Source organism: Schistocerca cancellata, chromosome 9 (genome assembly GCF_023864275.1).
Source record: "Schistocerca cancellata isolate TAMUIC-IGC-003103 chromosome 9, iqSchCanc2.1, whole genome shotgun sequence".
NCBI classification, from domain to species: Eukaryota; Metazoa; Arthropoda; class Insecta; order Orthoptera; family Acrididae; genus Schistocerca; species Schistocerca cancellata.
Window position 1 is genome coordinate 227,683,353 of NC_064634.1, and position 16,836 is coordinate 227,700,188.

The 16,836-nt window shown below is 40.5% G+C and overlaps 1 protein-coding gene across 1 annotated transcript in view; it reads left to right on the forward strand.

Moving 5' to 3' along the window:
- Positions 1–16,836, forward strand: part of LOC126101302 (uncharacterized) — a 264,331-nt gene that overhangs the window by 84,644 nt on the left and 162,851 nt on the right. The window contains exon 8 of the mRNA XM_049911981.1: positions 11,727–11,892. Coding sequence (XP_049767938.1) covers positions 11,727–11,892 — 166 coding nt within the window. The remainder of the gene's footprint in view (positions 1–11,726; positions 11,893–16,836) is intronic.

The following is a 16,836-nucleotide window of genomic DNA, read 5'->3' on the forward strand; positions in this document are numbered from 1 at the left end:
AATTCCAGTCACCCATGACTATTAAATTTTCGTCTTCCTTCACTATCTGAATAATTTCTTTTATTTCATCATACATTTCATCAATTTCATCATCTGCAGAGCTAGTTGGCATATAAACTTGTACTACTGTAGTAGGCATTGGCTTCGTGTCTATCTCGGCCACAATAATGCATTCACTATGCTGTTTGTAGTAGCTTACCTGCACTCCTATTATTTTATTCATTATTAAACCTACTCCTGCATTACCCCTATTTGATTTTGTATTTATAACCCTGTATTCACCTGACCAAAAGTCTTGTTCCTCCTGCCACCGAACTTCACTAATTCCCCTATATCTACTTTAACCTATCCATTTCCCTTTTTAAATTTTCTAACCTACCTGCCCGATTAAGGGATCTGACATTCCACGCTCCGATCTGTAGAACGCCAGTTTTCTTTCTCCTGATAACGACGTCCTCCTGAGTAGTACCCACCCGGAGATCCGAATAGGGGCTATTTTACCTCCGGAATATTTTACCCAAGAGGACACCATCATCATTTAACCATATAGTAAAGCTGCATGCCCTTGGAAAAAATTACGGCTATAGTTTCCCCTTGCTTTCAGCCGTTTGCAGTACCAGCACAGCAAGGCCGTTTTGGTTAGTATTACTAGGCCAGATCAGTCAGTCATCCAGACTGTTGCCCCTGCAGCTACTGAAAAGGCTGCTGCCCCTCTTCAGGAACCACACATTTGTCTGGCCTCTCAACAGATACCCCTCCATTTTGGTTGCACCTACGGAACGGCCATCTGTAATCTGTATCGCTGAGGCACACAAACCTCCCCAACAATGGCAAGGTCCATGGTTCATGGTTGGGGGAGGTTGTTTAATGTTATAAATACAGATAGTGGTATATTTCAGCTGCTGCTTGCACTTGGTATGTTTTGACATGTCATATCTGTAATTCACCTTTATATTATTTTTTATTATGTACAACACCTTTGTGAACTGATCTGGTGGTCCATTTCCTGTGTGCTACAATCATGTACAAACTTTCTCTTCTTCTGGAGTTTAATCCTTTGCAGGATAATGCTGAAATATGAGATCACAATGACTACGTTGATCTATGAAACACTCTTTGAACTCTTAAGCTTCACAACTCTACATTTTATGTTCTTTCTCCTCACAATGACAGATGCCTTGAAATAGTCTAAATCTCCACCACTGTATCATACTTGTGACCTGTAGGCCATACAAAAAAAGTCCATCTTTTCACACTGAAAAGTGATTCCTTTGATTTGAGGCCCCTTTGACACTGTTGGTGGTCCTCTTACTCCAAGCCACACATCACACAACCAACTTGGAATGTCGAAGTATATCTATATCCACGTGCGCCAAGTGATAGGTGCTGAGCCCCTGATGACTCACCAGTGCTCTTGTTGTTACTGATCATGCATCCTCTGTACAAACACAGACAGAGGAGCACAATATCTGCTCCTTTTTTTCTACACTATTTAACATTTTTCAGCTACCATGGTCATGTTTAGCTGGTACGATTATTAATAGAGGAGAAGGACATTTGATAAAATGCACTATTATACCACAAGGGTTTTGACCTAATTTTCAACCATAATCAGCAATCATGCCTGCCTTTCGAGTTGTGGCTTCTATAGGTTAGAACAATTGAAAAAGATTATGACTATAGTTGGATTTGTTAAATAAGAAAATTACAATTCCAAATTCTGTCTTTTCATTACTTTAAGCACATTATCTGATTAAGGTACATTTATAAGTTAATACATAGTTTTTCTTGTCATGAAATGCAGGTTTTTTTTAATGTGAAAACTGATTATTACAAGTCATTTAGCAATACAAAAGCATAAGATTCAGTACCTTTTTAATTACAATGTCCTTTTTTTCTAACATTTATATGGCTTATTATACTAGAGTACAGTAATTAAACTTATAGTAAATTACTAACAGAGTAAATTGAATCAAAGAAAATGTGAATATAGTTGTTTGTTTACAGTGTGAGTTTTACATTTATTGATGATTTCTACTGTACAATATAGTTTGGAAGAAACAATCATATATTTCCATTTCACAAAAGTGTGAGATTTTTTATCATGGTTGTTCTTAATGGATACTATCATATATTTCATGATATCCAGCCTGGCTGGCTATATCACAACATCTAGATAAGTACAGTAACTGGTTTACATAGTGCAGTTGCTATCAAACTTGCTGCTTTTGCAACATCCTTTAGCCACTCTGCGAACATTGTCATTTGTTCACCTGTTGGTTCTCATCGCAGTGTCACATGTTCGCATGCAACAATAATAATGTCTTCAAATTAATGTGAAAAAAAGCACTATATAGATGTGCCATTTCTAGTTGCCAAGTCTTCCGGCCCTTCAAGTTTATCAGTATTCACTTTATAATTGCGTATGGTAGCCATGTTGTAGTGTAAGGTTCCCATTATTGTATGACTCCTTTCAACAAAAATGTCTTCTACTAGTATGCACTGGATTAAGCCAATCTTCTTCTAAAAGTGTGTTTCATTCAATTTGATGAGGCCTGGGCAAATAACTTCTTCCAAAATTATTACATTTGACCAACAGTTTCATTTATGAAAAGTTTATTCACAGGACGTAAACTATTCAGTAACAAAACATATTTCTAGCCACTTGATACCCATGTAAGTGCCATCATTTATGTTATTTAAACAGCAGTTTTGACTGGCCTATAAGTATCTGTACTATATGCAGATCATGCCGTACAGTATTGTGTGAGTTAATGCACAGCTTCCATGGAAGACTTTAGCCACACAATAAAAAGTTTAATCTGCAGTAAGAAATGATTTGTTATTTTTATCATGTATTTTAAAGATTTTTAAATAACGCAGTGTTTGTTCATTTATCCAGTATTTACCACTCGGTAGTTTTATTGTAACCTAATTAAGTTACTAGATGAAAAAAGCATTTTGCTCATTTCATCTTGTGTTCACCAACTGATGGTGCCTGTCATTTCATTATTGGACGTGCTGTCACACTATTTGCAGTATGGATTTAATTTGTAACAAAAATAAATGTGTACATAAAACTAAGTAAATCTCTTGTAAATGTCTTGTCTATAGGTGATTTACTGTATGCTAGCTGTTTGTTTTTACGTTTTAATCTTTGTGTGTAATGTTTGCATGTTGTGGTTTTAAGTTATTACGATAAAATGTAATTTTTGCTCACTGTAGATAAAACTACTTTACTATGTTTTATATGAAAGTAAGACACTTTTCTTCTACATTAGAGGACTGAGTGTAAACTATTGTATTACTGTTGAGATGATCTGCTTAGAGAGCAGTCTTCTTGTAAATTGGCAGGGGAATTTATTTTTGGTATGGGAACTGCTGAAAGTTTTGGTTTTGAGTTGTAGTGTAGACATGTAACTGTTTATGGACTGGACATAAATTATGTGTAATGCATATCAGTATAACTACTGAGCGTAGGTCACGAAACTGTTGCGTCTTCCGCAGGTGACATCATGTCATGATGTAACGCATAACACTTTGGTGTAATTTAACCTGCTGGAGACCAGTCAGTGGTCTTCACAAAAAATTTTTAAAGTTGTAATGTCATTAAGTTAATGAAAGAAAAAGACTGTATTGTTTGGACAGTAAACATTTTTTCTTCTTCAATGCGTGCCATTGTCAGTGGCCTCTAGGGTTTTACCTGGTAATGAATGGTGTCAAACCAGTTCTTCTATGTCTGTCCTATGTGGTCTATTTACTGTTGGTGAGACGGCCATAGCCTCACTTTGATCATCACTGCAGGGACTATTATTGCACATAGGCTTTCACCTGTATTGTCACATGATACACTACATAACTAGTAAGGCGATCCTTAAAACTAAATGGGCATTGCAAATTAGTATACCTTACATATATCATATTGCAAATGTGCATGCCTAGTTTCTAAAAAAGCCCCCAGGGGCTCAGCATTCATTTGATGAGTACAGGCTTGGCGACCCCGGGGTCCTGAGCTGGGGACAGGTCAGCGCCGCCAGTCTCCTGTCACTGTAACCCCCGGACATGCTTCAGCGACCAACGTATGGCGCGGCGGTGGAATGTTGTGTGCTGCGGGGAATGGTAATCTTGGCTTGACCGCCTGGATTGCAAGGAAGGACAACCTCTATAAAAACCCCTCAATCTTCCGGTGTGCACCACGCCTATGAGATGCATGGCTGTTGGGGTGGAACAGTCGCAAGCGGGCAACCTCTGGGGCACCTGCCGCACCCCCGTTGTATAAGGCTTACTCAGGCACGCGGGGCTCTGTCTGAGTGGACCTTTGGTTCCCTAGCTGCTCGTGGGACCACAATGGACCCTTCGACCTTGGGTGGGCCACTGGTAAGAAAACACACCCCATCGAAGAAGCGACTTCGTGCTGCGAGTCCTCCAGCGCCTGGTGTTGATCAAGATTTATCAGACTGTCGTAACAGAGCACATGCTGATAATCAGAATGTGTTTTTGATTATTAAACGGAAGGAGGGTAGCTTTGAGAGGGTTTCTCCCTTTTACATCCACAAGGGTCTTGAGGGAATTGCAGGAACACTTAAATCTGTGAAGCGACTGTGCAATGGGACTCTGTTAGTTGAGACTTCTAGTTCCCATCAAGTCGCTTCTCTTCGGAAAGCAACCTGTCTCTGAGAGTACGCTATCGAGACCGAGCTCCACTCCACTCTGAACTATAGTGAGGGTGTTGTGACATGTAGGGACTTGGTGGATATCCCCACAGATGAGTTAAAATCTGAATGGGCTGATGACGGTATTGTTGACGTGCAGCATATTATGAAACGAGTCAATGGGGACCTAGTCAAATCCGACTCATTTATTCTCACGTTCAGTTGCCCGAGACTCCCAGAGCATGTTAAAGTGGGGTTCTTACGTTTGCCAGTATGGCCATATTTCCCCAACCCAATTCACTGTTTTAAATGTCAGCGCTTTGGGCATACTACGTTGGGGTGCAATGGGATAGCCACTTGTGGTAAATGTGGTCAGCCTGCCCATGAAGGAGGCGATTGTTCATCATCTGTGAAGTGCGTGAATTGCTCTGGGAGTCACCCTTTCTGGAGCCAGGTCTGCCCCATCTATCTCGAAGAATGGAAGATACAGGAGATTAAAACATCTAAGCGCATCCCCTATGGTGAGGCCAAGAAGCTCTTTAAGATGATGCAACCTCCTGTGTTTACAACATCTTTCACTTCCGCTCTGAAGAAACCAGTACAAATGGCCACTGTTGCTATGCAAACGGAGGTTGCTAGTGTTAGCACTAATATCTGCGTTTGCCAGTGCACTTGTGCTGCTGCGGTTGTTTTGCAACCTGCGGCTCTCCCTGCAACGTCGGACAAGGCTGTGGTTGCTGACATTGGGGTACTTCCTGCCTCTCCCCCTATGGCGCCTTCTGCCCAGGCGAGTAAAGCTCCACCTGTTGACAAGGCTCTGCATTCTAAGCCCTCCAAGACAAAGATGCCGAAGGTGAAGGTTTTGCCACCTGAGGAGACTAGTCAGGGTCGGTCCGATGACGAGGCCATCGTACTGTCTGACATCTCCCGTGGGTCGTCATCGGAGCTGATGGACATTGATGTCGACCGGGAGCGATCTTCTCGCCTCAGGAATAAATCTCCGGCAAGTACGGGCTCTCCTCCGAAGCACAGAGGAAGGGTGAAAGTTCAGCCAACCTGATCACTGGCTCCCATATTGCAGTGGAACCTGAATGGGTTCAGGATGCATGTGGCCGAATTACAACTCCTTGTACGAGAGTGCCCTTTGTGTTTATGTCTCCAAGAGACACATTTTCGGGCCACTGATGCTCCTTCTTTACGGGGCTATACCGTATATTGCAAAGATGATCTGACGGGGCAAAGGGCAAAGGGTGGTGTTGTGGTTTTTGTCCGTGACATGCACACCTCATCTGAACTCCCTCTCGTTACAGACTTGCAAGCAGTTGCAGTTGACCTTCTTGTGGGTCGGAGGCTCACAGTCTGTTCAGTTTACTTACCACCTCAGGATGTGATAGACTCTGAGTCTCTCACAGACCTTATTAGCAAACTCCCCCGCCCATTTCTTCTGCTGGGGGACTTCAATGCTCATAATGTCTTATGGGGCTCTCCGACTACTTGCCCCAGGGGTCGCATTCTGGAAAGCCTCATGATGTCTGAAAAACTGTGCATCCTCAACTCTGGTGCTCCCACTCATTTCTGTACTGCTTCTGGGCCGTCATCAGCTATTGACCTTTCCTTTTGCTCTCCAGCACTCACGGATTCTGCTCTGTGGGAGGTTGTTGCTTACCTCCATTCTAGTGACCACTTCCCCCTCTGGATTCGCCTCCTGGATGAGGCTGTGGCATTATCAGTGCCGCCTCAGTGTCTCCTCTGCAGAGCTGACTGGACACTTTTCAGCCAACTGGCTGTTTTGGAACACCATGCCAGCGTCCACGAATGGATATACCATGTTACAGCCGTGATCTCCCGTGCTGCTGAATTGTCCATTCCATGGTCATCCGGTCATCCCAAGAGGCGTCCTGTCCCTTGGTGGACCACTGAGTGCCGCTCCACCATCCGAGCCCACCGTGCAGTTCTGCGCTGCTTCAAGTGCCGTCCCTCAGCTGACAATCTTGCGGCCTTTCGGGTGGCAAGGGCCAAAGCGCGGCGAGTGATTAAAAAGAGCAAATGACGGTCATGGCAATTGTTCTTGAACTCCATCTCCCGCTCCACTAATTCTACGAAAGTATGGGAAGTCATCAGGAGGATTTCCGGGAAATGCAGCCAACTACCTGTCACGGCATTGCTGCATCAGGGATGTCTCCTCACGGTGCCGAGAGACATTGCCCAGACACTGGCCATGCATTTTGCGGAATCTACCGCCACTATTAACTGTGATCCAGATTTCTGCCACTACCGAACTGCCATCGAGAGGGGTCACTTGGACTTCCGGTCTCCAAATTCTGAACCCTACAACTGGCCCTTAACAATGTGGGAACTGGATTCGGCGCTGTCTGTGGCCTGGTCATGATCAAATCCGGTACAGCATGCTGCAGCACTTGTTGCTGCCATCCAAGGAAGTTCTCCTGAATTGTTTTAATATGATATGGTTATCTGGCATATGCCCTGACTTGTGGAGGGAGGCGATTTTGATTCCTCTCCTCAAACCGGGGAAGGACCGAACGCATCCCAGCAGTTATCGAAGTATTGCTTTGACGAGCTGTGTCGGGAAGACGTTGGAACGCATGGTCAACCGTCGCCTGGTTTGGCTGCTCGAGACCAGGCAGCTCCTTAGCCACTCTCAGTGTGGCTTTCGGAGATGTCGTTCAACTGTTGACAACTTGACCCTGCTTAAGGCGGCCATCCAGCAGGCCTTCCTACGTAACCAGCATTGTGTTGGTGTCTTCTTTGACATTCATAAGGCGTGTGACACTACTTTTCGCCGCCGTATCCTCAATCAACTCCATTAGTGGGGCTTTCGTGGCTGTCTCCCCATCTTCATTCGGTCCTTTCTTTCCCACCGCCTCTTTCGTTATAGGGTTGGTAATGGGCTATCTGATTTGTATGTGCAGGATAATGGTGTTCCTCAGGGAAGCGTTTTAAGTGTCACCCTCTTTGCCGTCGCCATTAACAGTATCACGTCCACTATCCGGAGTCCTGCCCAATGCTACTTGTTTGTGGACGATTTTGCTGTTTTCTGTTCTTCCTCCAGTCTTGTCACTGCTAGTCGTCAGTTGCAGCTTACGATACAGTGATTAGAGGCATGGACTGCGAAGACAGGTTTTACCTTTTCTGCAGACAAATGTGTGTGTGTTCATTTTAATCGTTCTTGACGTCTTTTTACCTCCCCTGAATTGCGTCTGAGGGACACCATTCTTCCTTTTAGCGACACTGTGCGGTTCCTGGGCCTCACTTTTGATTCCAAGTTGTCATGGTTGCCTCACCTTAAAGACCTCAAGGTGCGGGCCCTGAATATTTTGAAGTGTCTGAGCCATCGGTCCTGGGGAGCAGATCGGGCACGTCTGCAGCAGTTTTATAGGGCTTTCATCCGATCGCGTCTTGACTATGGTTGCACCATGTATGGGTCAGCAAGGCCTTTGTATCTGAAGATTCTTGATGCACTACACCATGAGGGTATCAGGCTGGCCACTGGTGCCTTCCGTACCAGTCCCATCCCCATCCTGTGTGCTGAGGCAGGGGAACCGCCGCTTGCCATCCAGCGGAAACTCCTCATGGTGCGACGGGTGTGTCAATTCCTTGCCTGTCCTACCTCCCCTGCGTACCCTACCATTGCCTGACCGCCTATGGAACGTCTCTTTTCCAGTCGTCCCAGGGCAACGAGACCATTTGGGATTCGTGCCAAGCATTTGCTTGAGTCCCTTGGTGTGGAGCGTGTGGCCCCCCAACGACAAGGTTTTACTCGCCTGCCTCCCTGGTTGCTTCAGAGGCCCAGCGTCCTTTTAGACTTGTCGGAGTACCGGAGGAGCTGCACTCCTGTGTTTGTTTTTACCTCCTTATTTTATGATCTTTTAAACCAGCATCCTGACCATGTACCAGTATTTATGGGTGGCTCTAAACAGGGGGACTCTGTTGGTTGTGCTGTTGTTTTCCCTGATCTAGTCGTCAAGTTGCGGCTTCCTGCAGTGTTTACCATCTTTGATGCCGAATTGTTTGCGATCTTGCGGGCATTGGAACAGATGAGGTGTGTTCCCAGTCTTAAGTTCCTCATCTGTTCTGACTCCCTGAGTGCCCTTCAGACCATGCAACACTTGTACCCAGCGGATACGGTCGTCCAGAACATCCATGATGCCCTCCTCCACCTGCAACGGCAAGGGAAGGAGGTTTCCTTCTGCTGGGTGCCGGGGCATGTGGGTATTAGGGGAAACGAACTGGCGGATGTGGCTGCCAAAGATGCATGTTCCCTCCCTCACGTTGGTGAATGTGCCGTCCCCCTCCATGCTGTTACCTCCCTCCTGCTTTTTCGCGTTATGCGTCAGTGGGAAGAGGAGTGGCTGGCAGTCGGTGAAAATAAGCTGCATCTGGTCAAGGCTACCACGCGGCCATGGCGTACATCCTACCAGTCATGCAGGCGGGATGAGGTTCTCCTCACTCGCCTCCGCATCGGGCACAGTCCCTTAACGCATGGTTTTTTACTCCGGCGGGAGGACCCCACAATCTGCAGTTCTTGTGGCGTCCAGATTACTGTCTGCCACATTTTACTTGACTGTCTTTTATTCTCTGACCAGAGGGTGGTGGTTTCTTTGCCACCGGATTTGCCCTGTATTTTACAAGATGACGCAATGACTGTAGTTAAGGTCTTACGGTTTTGTGTCCTGTCCAGTTTGTTGCCTCGGATTTTAGGGAGGGGGTTTTAATGTGCTGCTGGGTGATTGGCTCACCCAAGTTTTAGGTAAGAGGTCAGCCAGTCACAATTACCTCCTTGTTTCCCTTCGGTTTCTGTTATCTTTTCCTTGTGTTTCCTTTCCTTTTAGTGTGTTCCTTCTCCTCTTGTTTTGCCTCTGTATGTGAGGATTTGGAACTGCGTCAGGTCTGTGTCTTTTAGCCGTTCTCCTTGTTCGCTGTTTGTCTTAGTCCCTTCACTGCATGTGCTCCTGTTTTTATGCGTTTGGGCGCTGATGACCATGCTGTTTAGCGCCTGTAAACCTCAAACACACACACACACAGTTTCTAAAAAGACATATGCCAATGTAATCTTCTCCATAGGATGGTTTGAAAATGAACATAGGTGTCAGAAACTAATCACCATCAAGTAATAAAAAAGATACTTCTTAATGCAACTTACGGTGGAGGTACAACCATTCATTTCAATATTTAAAAGAATTTTTATAGAAATCAAAGACATTTGAAAACTGCTATTGAATAGCACTTTACAGTGAAGTCTCAAACATTTCTCCTTTTATTACAACTAAAATGGAGGACTTGTAAATAGTGTATTTGTAGGTGGTTAAGAATACTTTGAAACTAGTTCAAAAGCAACTGAAAAATGTTAAAGCACTACTGTAATATCCTGAGAAAAGTGCTACTATACTGTGTCAATGGGAAGTGCATATACTACTCTTTCTATGTTGATCAACACTCAAATATTGCAGCAAAAAGTGGAATTAGGTGCCTATATCTAATGCATTAAATTATTAATAACATTTTGTTTTCAGAATGAGATTTTCACTCTGCAGCAGAGTGTACACTGATATGAAACTTTGCAGGAGAACTTCTGTAAGGTTTGGAAGGTAGAAGATGAGGTACTGGCAGAAGTAAAGCTGTGAGGACGGGGCATGAGTCATGCTTGGGTAGCTCAGTTGGTAGAGCACTTGCCCCTTTAAAGGTAAAGGTCCCGAGTTCGAGTCTCGATCTGGCACACAGTTTTAATCTGCCAGGAAGTTTCATATCAGCACACACTCTGCTGCAGAGTGAAAATCTCGTTCTGGAAACATCCCCCAGGCTGTGGCTAAGCCATGTCTCCGCAATATCCTTTCTTTCAGGAGTGCTAGTTCTGCAAGGTTCACAGGAGAGCTTCAGTAAAGTTTGGAAGGTAGGAGACAAGATACTGGCAGAAGTATAGCTGTGAGGATGGGGCATGAGTCATGCTTGGGTAGCTCAATTGGTAGAGCACTTTCCCGCGAAAGACAAAGGTCTTGAGTTCGAGTCTCGGTCCGTCACACAGTTTTAAAATGCCAGGAAGTTTCACATGCTCAAACAGTTATTTACCTGTAATTGTAAACTGTAAATATACATACATAAACCACAAATTACAAGTTATCATCTGGGAAGTTGCTCTGTATATATGTTTCCACTATCTTTCATCCAAACCTTTTGCTTGTATTCTCTCCAATCTCCATTTCAACACTATTTCTGCCATTCCGACACTGTGACTGTGATCGTACCCAGTGCTACTCTTGTTTATACAGTTAGTTTATACAATTATCTTTCAACTCCTTCAAGTTTATTTATTCAGTTACCATTTCTCACACATTTTTATATCTTCCCCTAATGTGTTTTCTTCCATTTGATTTCCTCTCCAGTATTTTATACTTATTTCATTTTTTCTCTATAGCTGCCTCTCTATGCTATTCAACAATCAACATTTCTTGCTGCTAATTTCTCACACTTGGTAACTACCTTCTCTGCTAGCTCTACTATATTAGGCTTTCATATCAGAACTTTTGCTGATAATGTAGATAATTTCCGTCTCATCCCATCGTATGATTTCTTCCCTGATGGAGGTCCTGTGTGACTTGTAAGATGTAATGGTTCAATAGTCTCTTTTCTTCCATAACTTTACTTTCAGTTACTGATGATCTCTACATGTGAAAATCAACATGTTTGTTAATGATTGTTCTGCAATCACCTTAGTGATAAAAGTCATGCTGCTATAAAAAAGGGTCTAGGCTATTTATTTTTTTAATGACTTAGAGTGTATTTTATTCTTAGAAATATCTACAGACATTTTAAAGTATTCTGCTCTTTCTGGTTACCACACCTCTTCTTCAGTTTATACTTTCTTCTATATTGTTAATATTGATTTAATGAAAAGTACTTAATTTCTTGTAATATACATTGATGTTCTGCAGTTACATCTATTTTTTACTCTCTTGTACTCTTTCTGGTGCAGTTTTTCATAGAATATGATTAAGTTACTTGTGTTTTGACATAAACAGTTCTGTCTTCACTAACTATTGCTTGTTTTAATCAATCCAGTTTGTGTTGAGCATATCCCCTGAGAGTTTGAAACCAAACCTGAGAAGTGGGGGTGAAATGTTAAAGAGACCACTTTCTTCAGGAAAACAGGTATATGACACAAAGAAGCAGTTGTGGCCACTAGGAAAACCAGTATCAAAACTTGAAGCTCTTTTCCAGTGCTCTGGTAAGTGCTCAGCTTTTAATTTAAAATAGTTTAGATCTTGCACAAAAATACACAAGAGCAACATGACCACAAATTAGAGGGAAAAAAAACAAATGAAATTTTCAAGGACTGTATCACTTATTATAATGTATGAAAATCCAGGATGAAGTGACAGTACCATGTTAGGACAGATTGCCACTCAGCACATAAAGGAGGCATTCAACAAAATACAGCTAATTTTTATTAACATAGTTTAATAATATGTTTTAATGTAACTGAAATACATGAAAAATTCAGAAAATTTTTTTGAAGGTCCTGTAAAATAGAGCTGTTGATAAAATATTGATATAAAGATGTTTTTTCCAAAAAATATAGGTATATGTAGACGATATATTTTTCCCGAAATGTCAATACTGAAAGTCCAATATGGAGTGCTGATATTTTTCATTTATATCATACTTTTTCTACAATTTTTGGTAAATATTTGAAACTATTCTTTTGAAACTGTAGTAGACCATAATTTTGAGTTTTCATCATGTCCAGTCTTCCTCTTAGACTGTGTGCAGCATGTATAGGTGGTACAAAAAGAAGCTCATTTACACTGGAGAGTGGCAGTGTGAATGGAATAACAATACTTATGATGTGAAGAAACAGCACATCAGTTACATTAAGAAAAACTTTTTAACACAACTAGTGTGCTGTTTCTTCACATCTGCATTCTTCAAAAACAGTTGCTGAAAATGATGAACAAAAATCAGAATGAAGATCTTTGCGGTGGGTCGAGACATGTGAGGGGAAATGCTGCTGTTATTAGTGTTCAGTGTTACTAACAGAAACTGTAATATTTCACTTCACCACACAATTTTGACATGACAGCTGCTAGGTCACTGACGTTTGCAGAAACAAAAAAACAGAGAAGTCAAAATAAAGTATTCTGGACAAATCTGACATGCAATGAAACTGAACAGTGGGCCCATTGGACCCCTTTTATTGTGCCACTTACATGCAGTTACCATTGTTAGCAAAATGGTTATCGTTAAGTGTGAATATGCTTCATTTTCCTTTCAATTCTTGCTCTACAGGGGTAGGAAGGCTGCTGGCTTGGTGATGTACAGAATATCTAACAATAGATCAATACTTAAATATACAGCTCTAAAACTGGCAGTATATTTGCAGAGTGCAGGCAATATTTTTATAGGCCAGTATGTTGATATTTTTTCCATCAATATATCGTTACTTTTTTATTGATATATCAAGGGCCCATAATGATATTTTTTTAAATATTGATATATCAGATTCCTGATACTGTAAAAACCCTAGTATTGCAACATAAAATCTTTTCGGAAAAACTGTTTACATTCAGATTACTTATAATTGATAACATAGATCAACCTTAGAGCTATAAGAAATAAGTTGAACATTACATTCCTTAGATTTTGTTTATGTTTTACTGTGGAAAATAGGCAAGGGATTTCTCAAAACTGAAAGAAAGTATCAACAATGTACCGGGAGAAACTGACTGAGGTCCGTAACAATGGATGAAACATTAACAAGTGGAAAAATACTGACAGATACACAAATAAAACAGTAGACACTTGACTGCTAGCCTCTTTAATTTTTACCTGCTTCTTCTTTGGAAGGTGGAGGGAGAAAGAAAAATGTAAACTTCACATAATTCAAAGAAAACAGTTAAAACACAATATTCAATACAGCTCCATTTGTTTGCATCCATCTCATTTCATCTTAACTGAACAATACTAGATTCCAGAGTCCAGTCAATTACCCCATCACACAGGTATGACTGACTCATGACTTGATAAGACACACACTGACCATTGGTTGTTAAGATAAGATAAGATAAGATACTTTATTGTCACATAACATGTTTTTATACAATCATTCGATTGAGAACATTGGTGACTCGTCAGTCTTTAACCTAAGTTGTTACAGTATTTTATATACTACAGGAAATGCGTCATACATACATTGCTTATTATAATAAAAATACAACATTATATTTTAAATCTTTTCGTAACTCATCGAATCATTACTATAGCCTTCACACACCTTTATGAAGTATGGATGTACTGAACGGGATACAAACCTCCATATAATTACATATATAAACATGAATATAAAGTGAATGTGTATACTTTGTGTCTATATGGCTTCGAAAGAATACCATTTGTACTTGGCACCTTTACTCCCTATTCCTATTTATAAATTCTTCTAAACTATGACATTGCTTTTTATTCATTTAGAAATTCTTCTAGACTATAATAACATTTGCTTTTTAGCTATGTGCCAATGGTCTCCAATATGGATTCACCAAATATTGACCTTACCTTATTTCTGATCTTCAGAGCCATGTAATATGGTGTATTTTCATATACTGTGAGTCGGTGACAAGGTATCACGTATTTCAATTTATGTCTAGTTTCATAGGCATGTGTGAATGTAGTGAATGTATTTCCTTCAAACAGATGTGAGTTTTTTTGTTCAAAGAGAAGTATTTCATATATGAAGATGGGAGGGATTGTCATGAAGTCCAGGCTTTTGAATAGTGGTTTGCATGAATGTCTACTATTGGTTCCTTGGTTCCTGTCATTGCTCTGATTTTTTTTTTTTTTTTTTTTTTTTTTTTTTTTTTTTTTTTTTTTTGAAGATTCGAAGGAGATTTGTCTTTTCAGCACCCCAAAATATTATTCCATATCTTATAAGTGTTATGAAATACACGTGGTATACAGTTTTCTTCACTGTTAAATCCGTTACTTTGTGTAGTACCCTCACTGCATAAACGAAACTATTTAATCTCTTCAGTAAACTGTCCACATGGTTGGTCCATTGCAAGTTTTTATTTAAAGTTATCCCAAGAAATTTTACAGAATCAACTGTGGTCAGTTCTTTACCTGAATATTCTATTTGTGATATACATTCAGTAGTTTGTTTGGTCCTGAAGTGTGTGATTTGGGTTTTTTCAAGATTTAATTTCATAGCATTATCTTTTATCCATTGTTCAAGTTCTTCTAGAGTTTGTTTCGTGGTCCTTACTAATCAACAAGTGCAACGATACATAAAGTCACAGTACAGATATGTGTGTATACATTGATCTTTATATTATATTTATATCCAAAAATGTAATGTAATTTACTACTACTTGTTTAGTCATTTAATTACAATATTTTCAAATCATATTTACAATTGTATCTTTTTGAGTGATAGTAAGAAATGATAATAAGAAACAATAAGTGTTATATTAATACCAGAGCAGGTCTGTCTATGTATAAAGTGTGCCAACCGCAATTAACATTGTGTTGCACCATTCTATTGTTGTTTTACAATTGTGAGCCAGTACTTATTTCTTCCTTATTGCTTCAGCTAACACAGTGAAAATTTGTTCTGTCATTTGACCAATTGAGCACCAGTAATATAAAATAAACATTGAGCTAGGTGAGAAAAATTTAATGATATGAACAAAATATGACCCAGATTCTGAGCTAGTAGCACAATTCCACAATGAGGTAGTTTTCTAAGAGAGAATTAGCAATTAAATAACCAGTTGGCTGGGATCTGATCCAACTATGTTGTTTAATGCTTTCAGTAGCTCATTACTATGGGATAATGTTTATGCATGACAATGGAGTAATGTAATGAAAGTTTATTTTGTTATTGATTAATTAAACAATCACTTGGCTCACATAATGTAAGTTTATTTTGTAATTGTTTAATTAAACTGATTAAACTGCAATTTTGCTCATAGATGTTTACCTTGGTAACATAAAGGTAGGTATTCTTTTCTTGTGTACAAAGTATGCCATGTGCCTGCTGGTGTTATAAAAATTGGTGTGCCACTTGAGGGTTAATAGTGTACTGCATGGGTCATTACTTTCACCTGTGTAGTATCATACTCTACAATACTGTGCGAAAAATAAGATATGTTGAGCAATTCCATTACAACCTCCAACTATGGAAAAAGTTCTGAGTTTCATTCAGCAAAGATTCTATACTCTCATATCTTGTATTTTTATGTCAAGTTTGCCATGTAGCAATGGAGTTATTGCATTTTATTTTCTGCACATGATGCTAACTGGCACTAGTGGCTATTAAAATATTATTGTAAAAGTTTCCATTTACTTTTGGATGTTCAGGGGACAGTATAGCCACTCTGCTCTTTGCCAGTTTTAATGTTAAGTTGTTGAATGTGTACAGCTGGTAGAACAGTAAGAATCTCAGTTTAAAGATATACTTCATTTTATTCCATTAGTGACAAAAGTGCAGCACTGTCCCTATAGAAAAGAAGTTGGACAACACTTCCCCAGTCCCATCACCACCTGCACTGTTGCACCATAGTCCCAAAATGCAAAATAACCCCCCCCCCTCCCCAAATTAACAATAATCTTTTACAATTTTCACATATTCGGTCATTTTTAAATGCTATATTTAGTTGTTCCTGATCAAATATAATTATTCTGTTCTTCTCATGGGAAAAAATTCCCATATGTGCTGTATGGATACAATCTCCCTCATATTTCTGTGTGATTCATGAATAGAATGCCCAAAAACACAGGCTCAAAATGCTGCATGGTCCGTGAATTCAATATCCAAGAGTAAAGGTGTCTGTCAGAAAGAGCTGCTATATGCAAGTAATATCTGTGAACCTCAGCAACCATTCACCATGGTCATGTTGTGTTAGTTGTGTTTGTGTGAGCATGTGTGTGTATGTTGTCTAGTTTTGATTAAGTCCTTTTTGGTCAAAAGCTTACATGTTTGACAGTCTTTTTGTCGTCCTGTCTGTGACTCAACACCTCTGCTACAGGGTGAGTATGAATCCATTCTTTTCATGATATTGTCAATAATATCTTTAAGTTATCTGCAGAGCATCTAGGATGCTGTGTGGTACTAGGCCCCAAAGTTATTGTAATGTTACAACTAACCCACTGGAGATTTTGGTCAAACTGCAAAGAA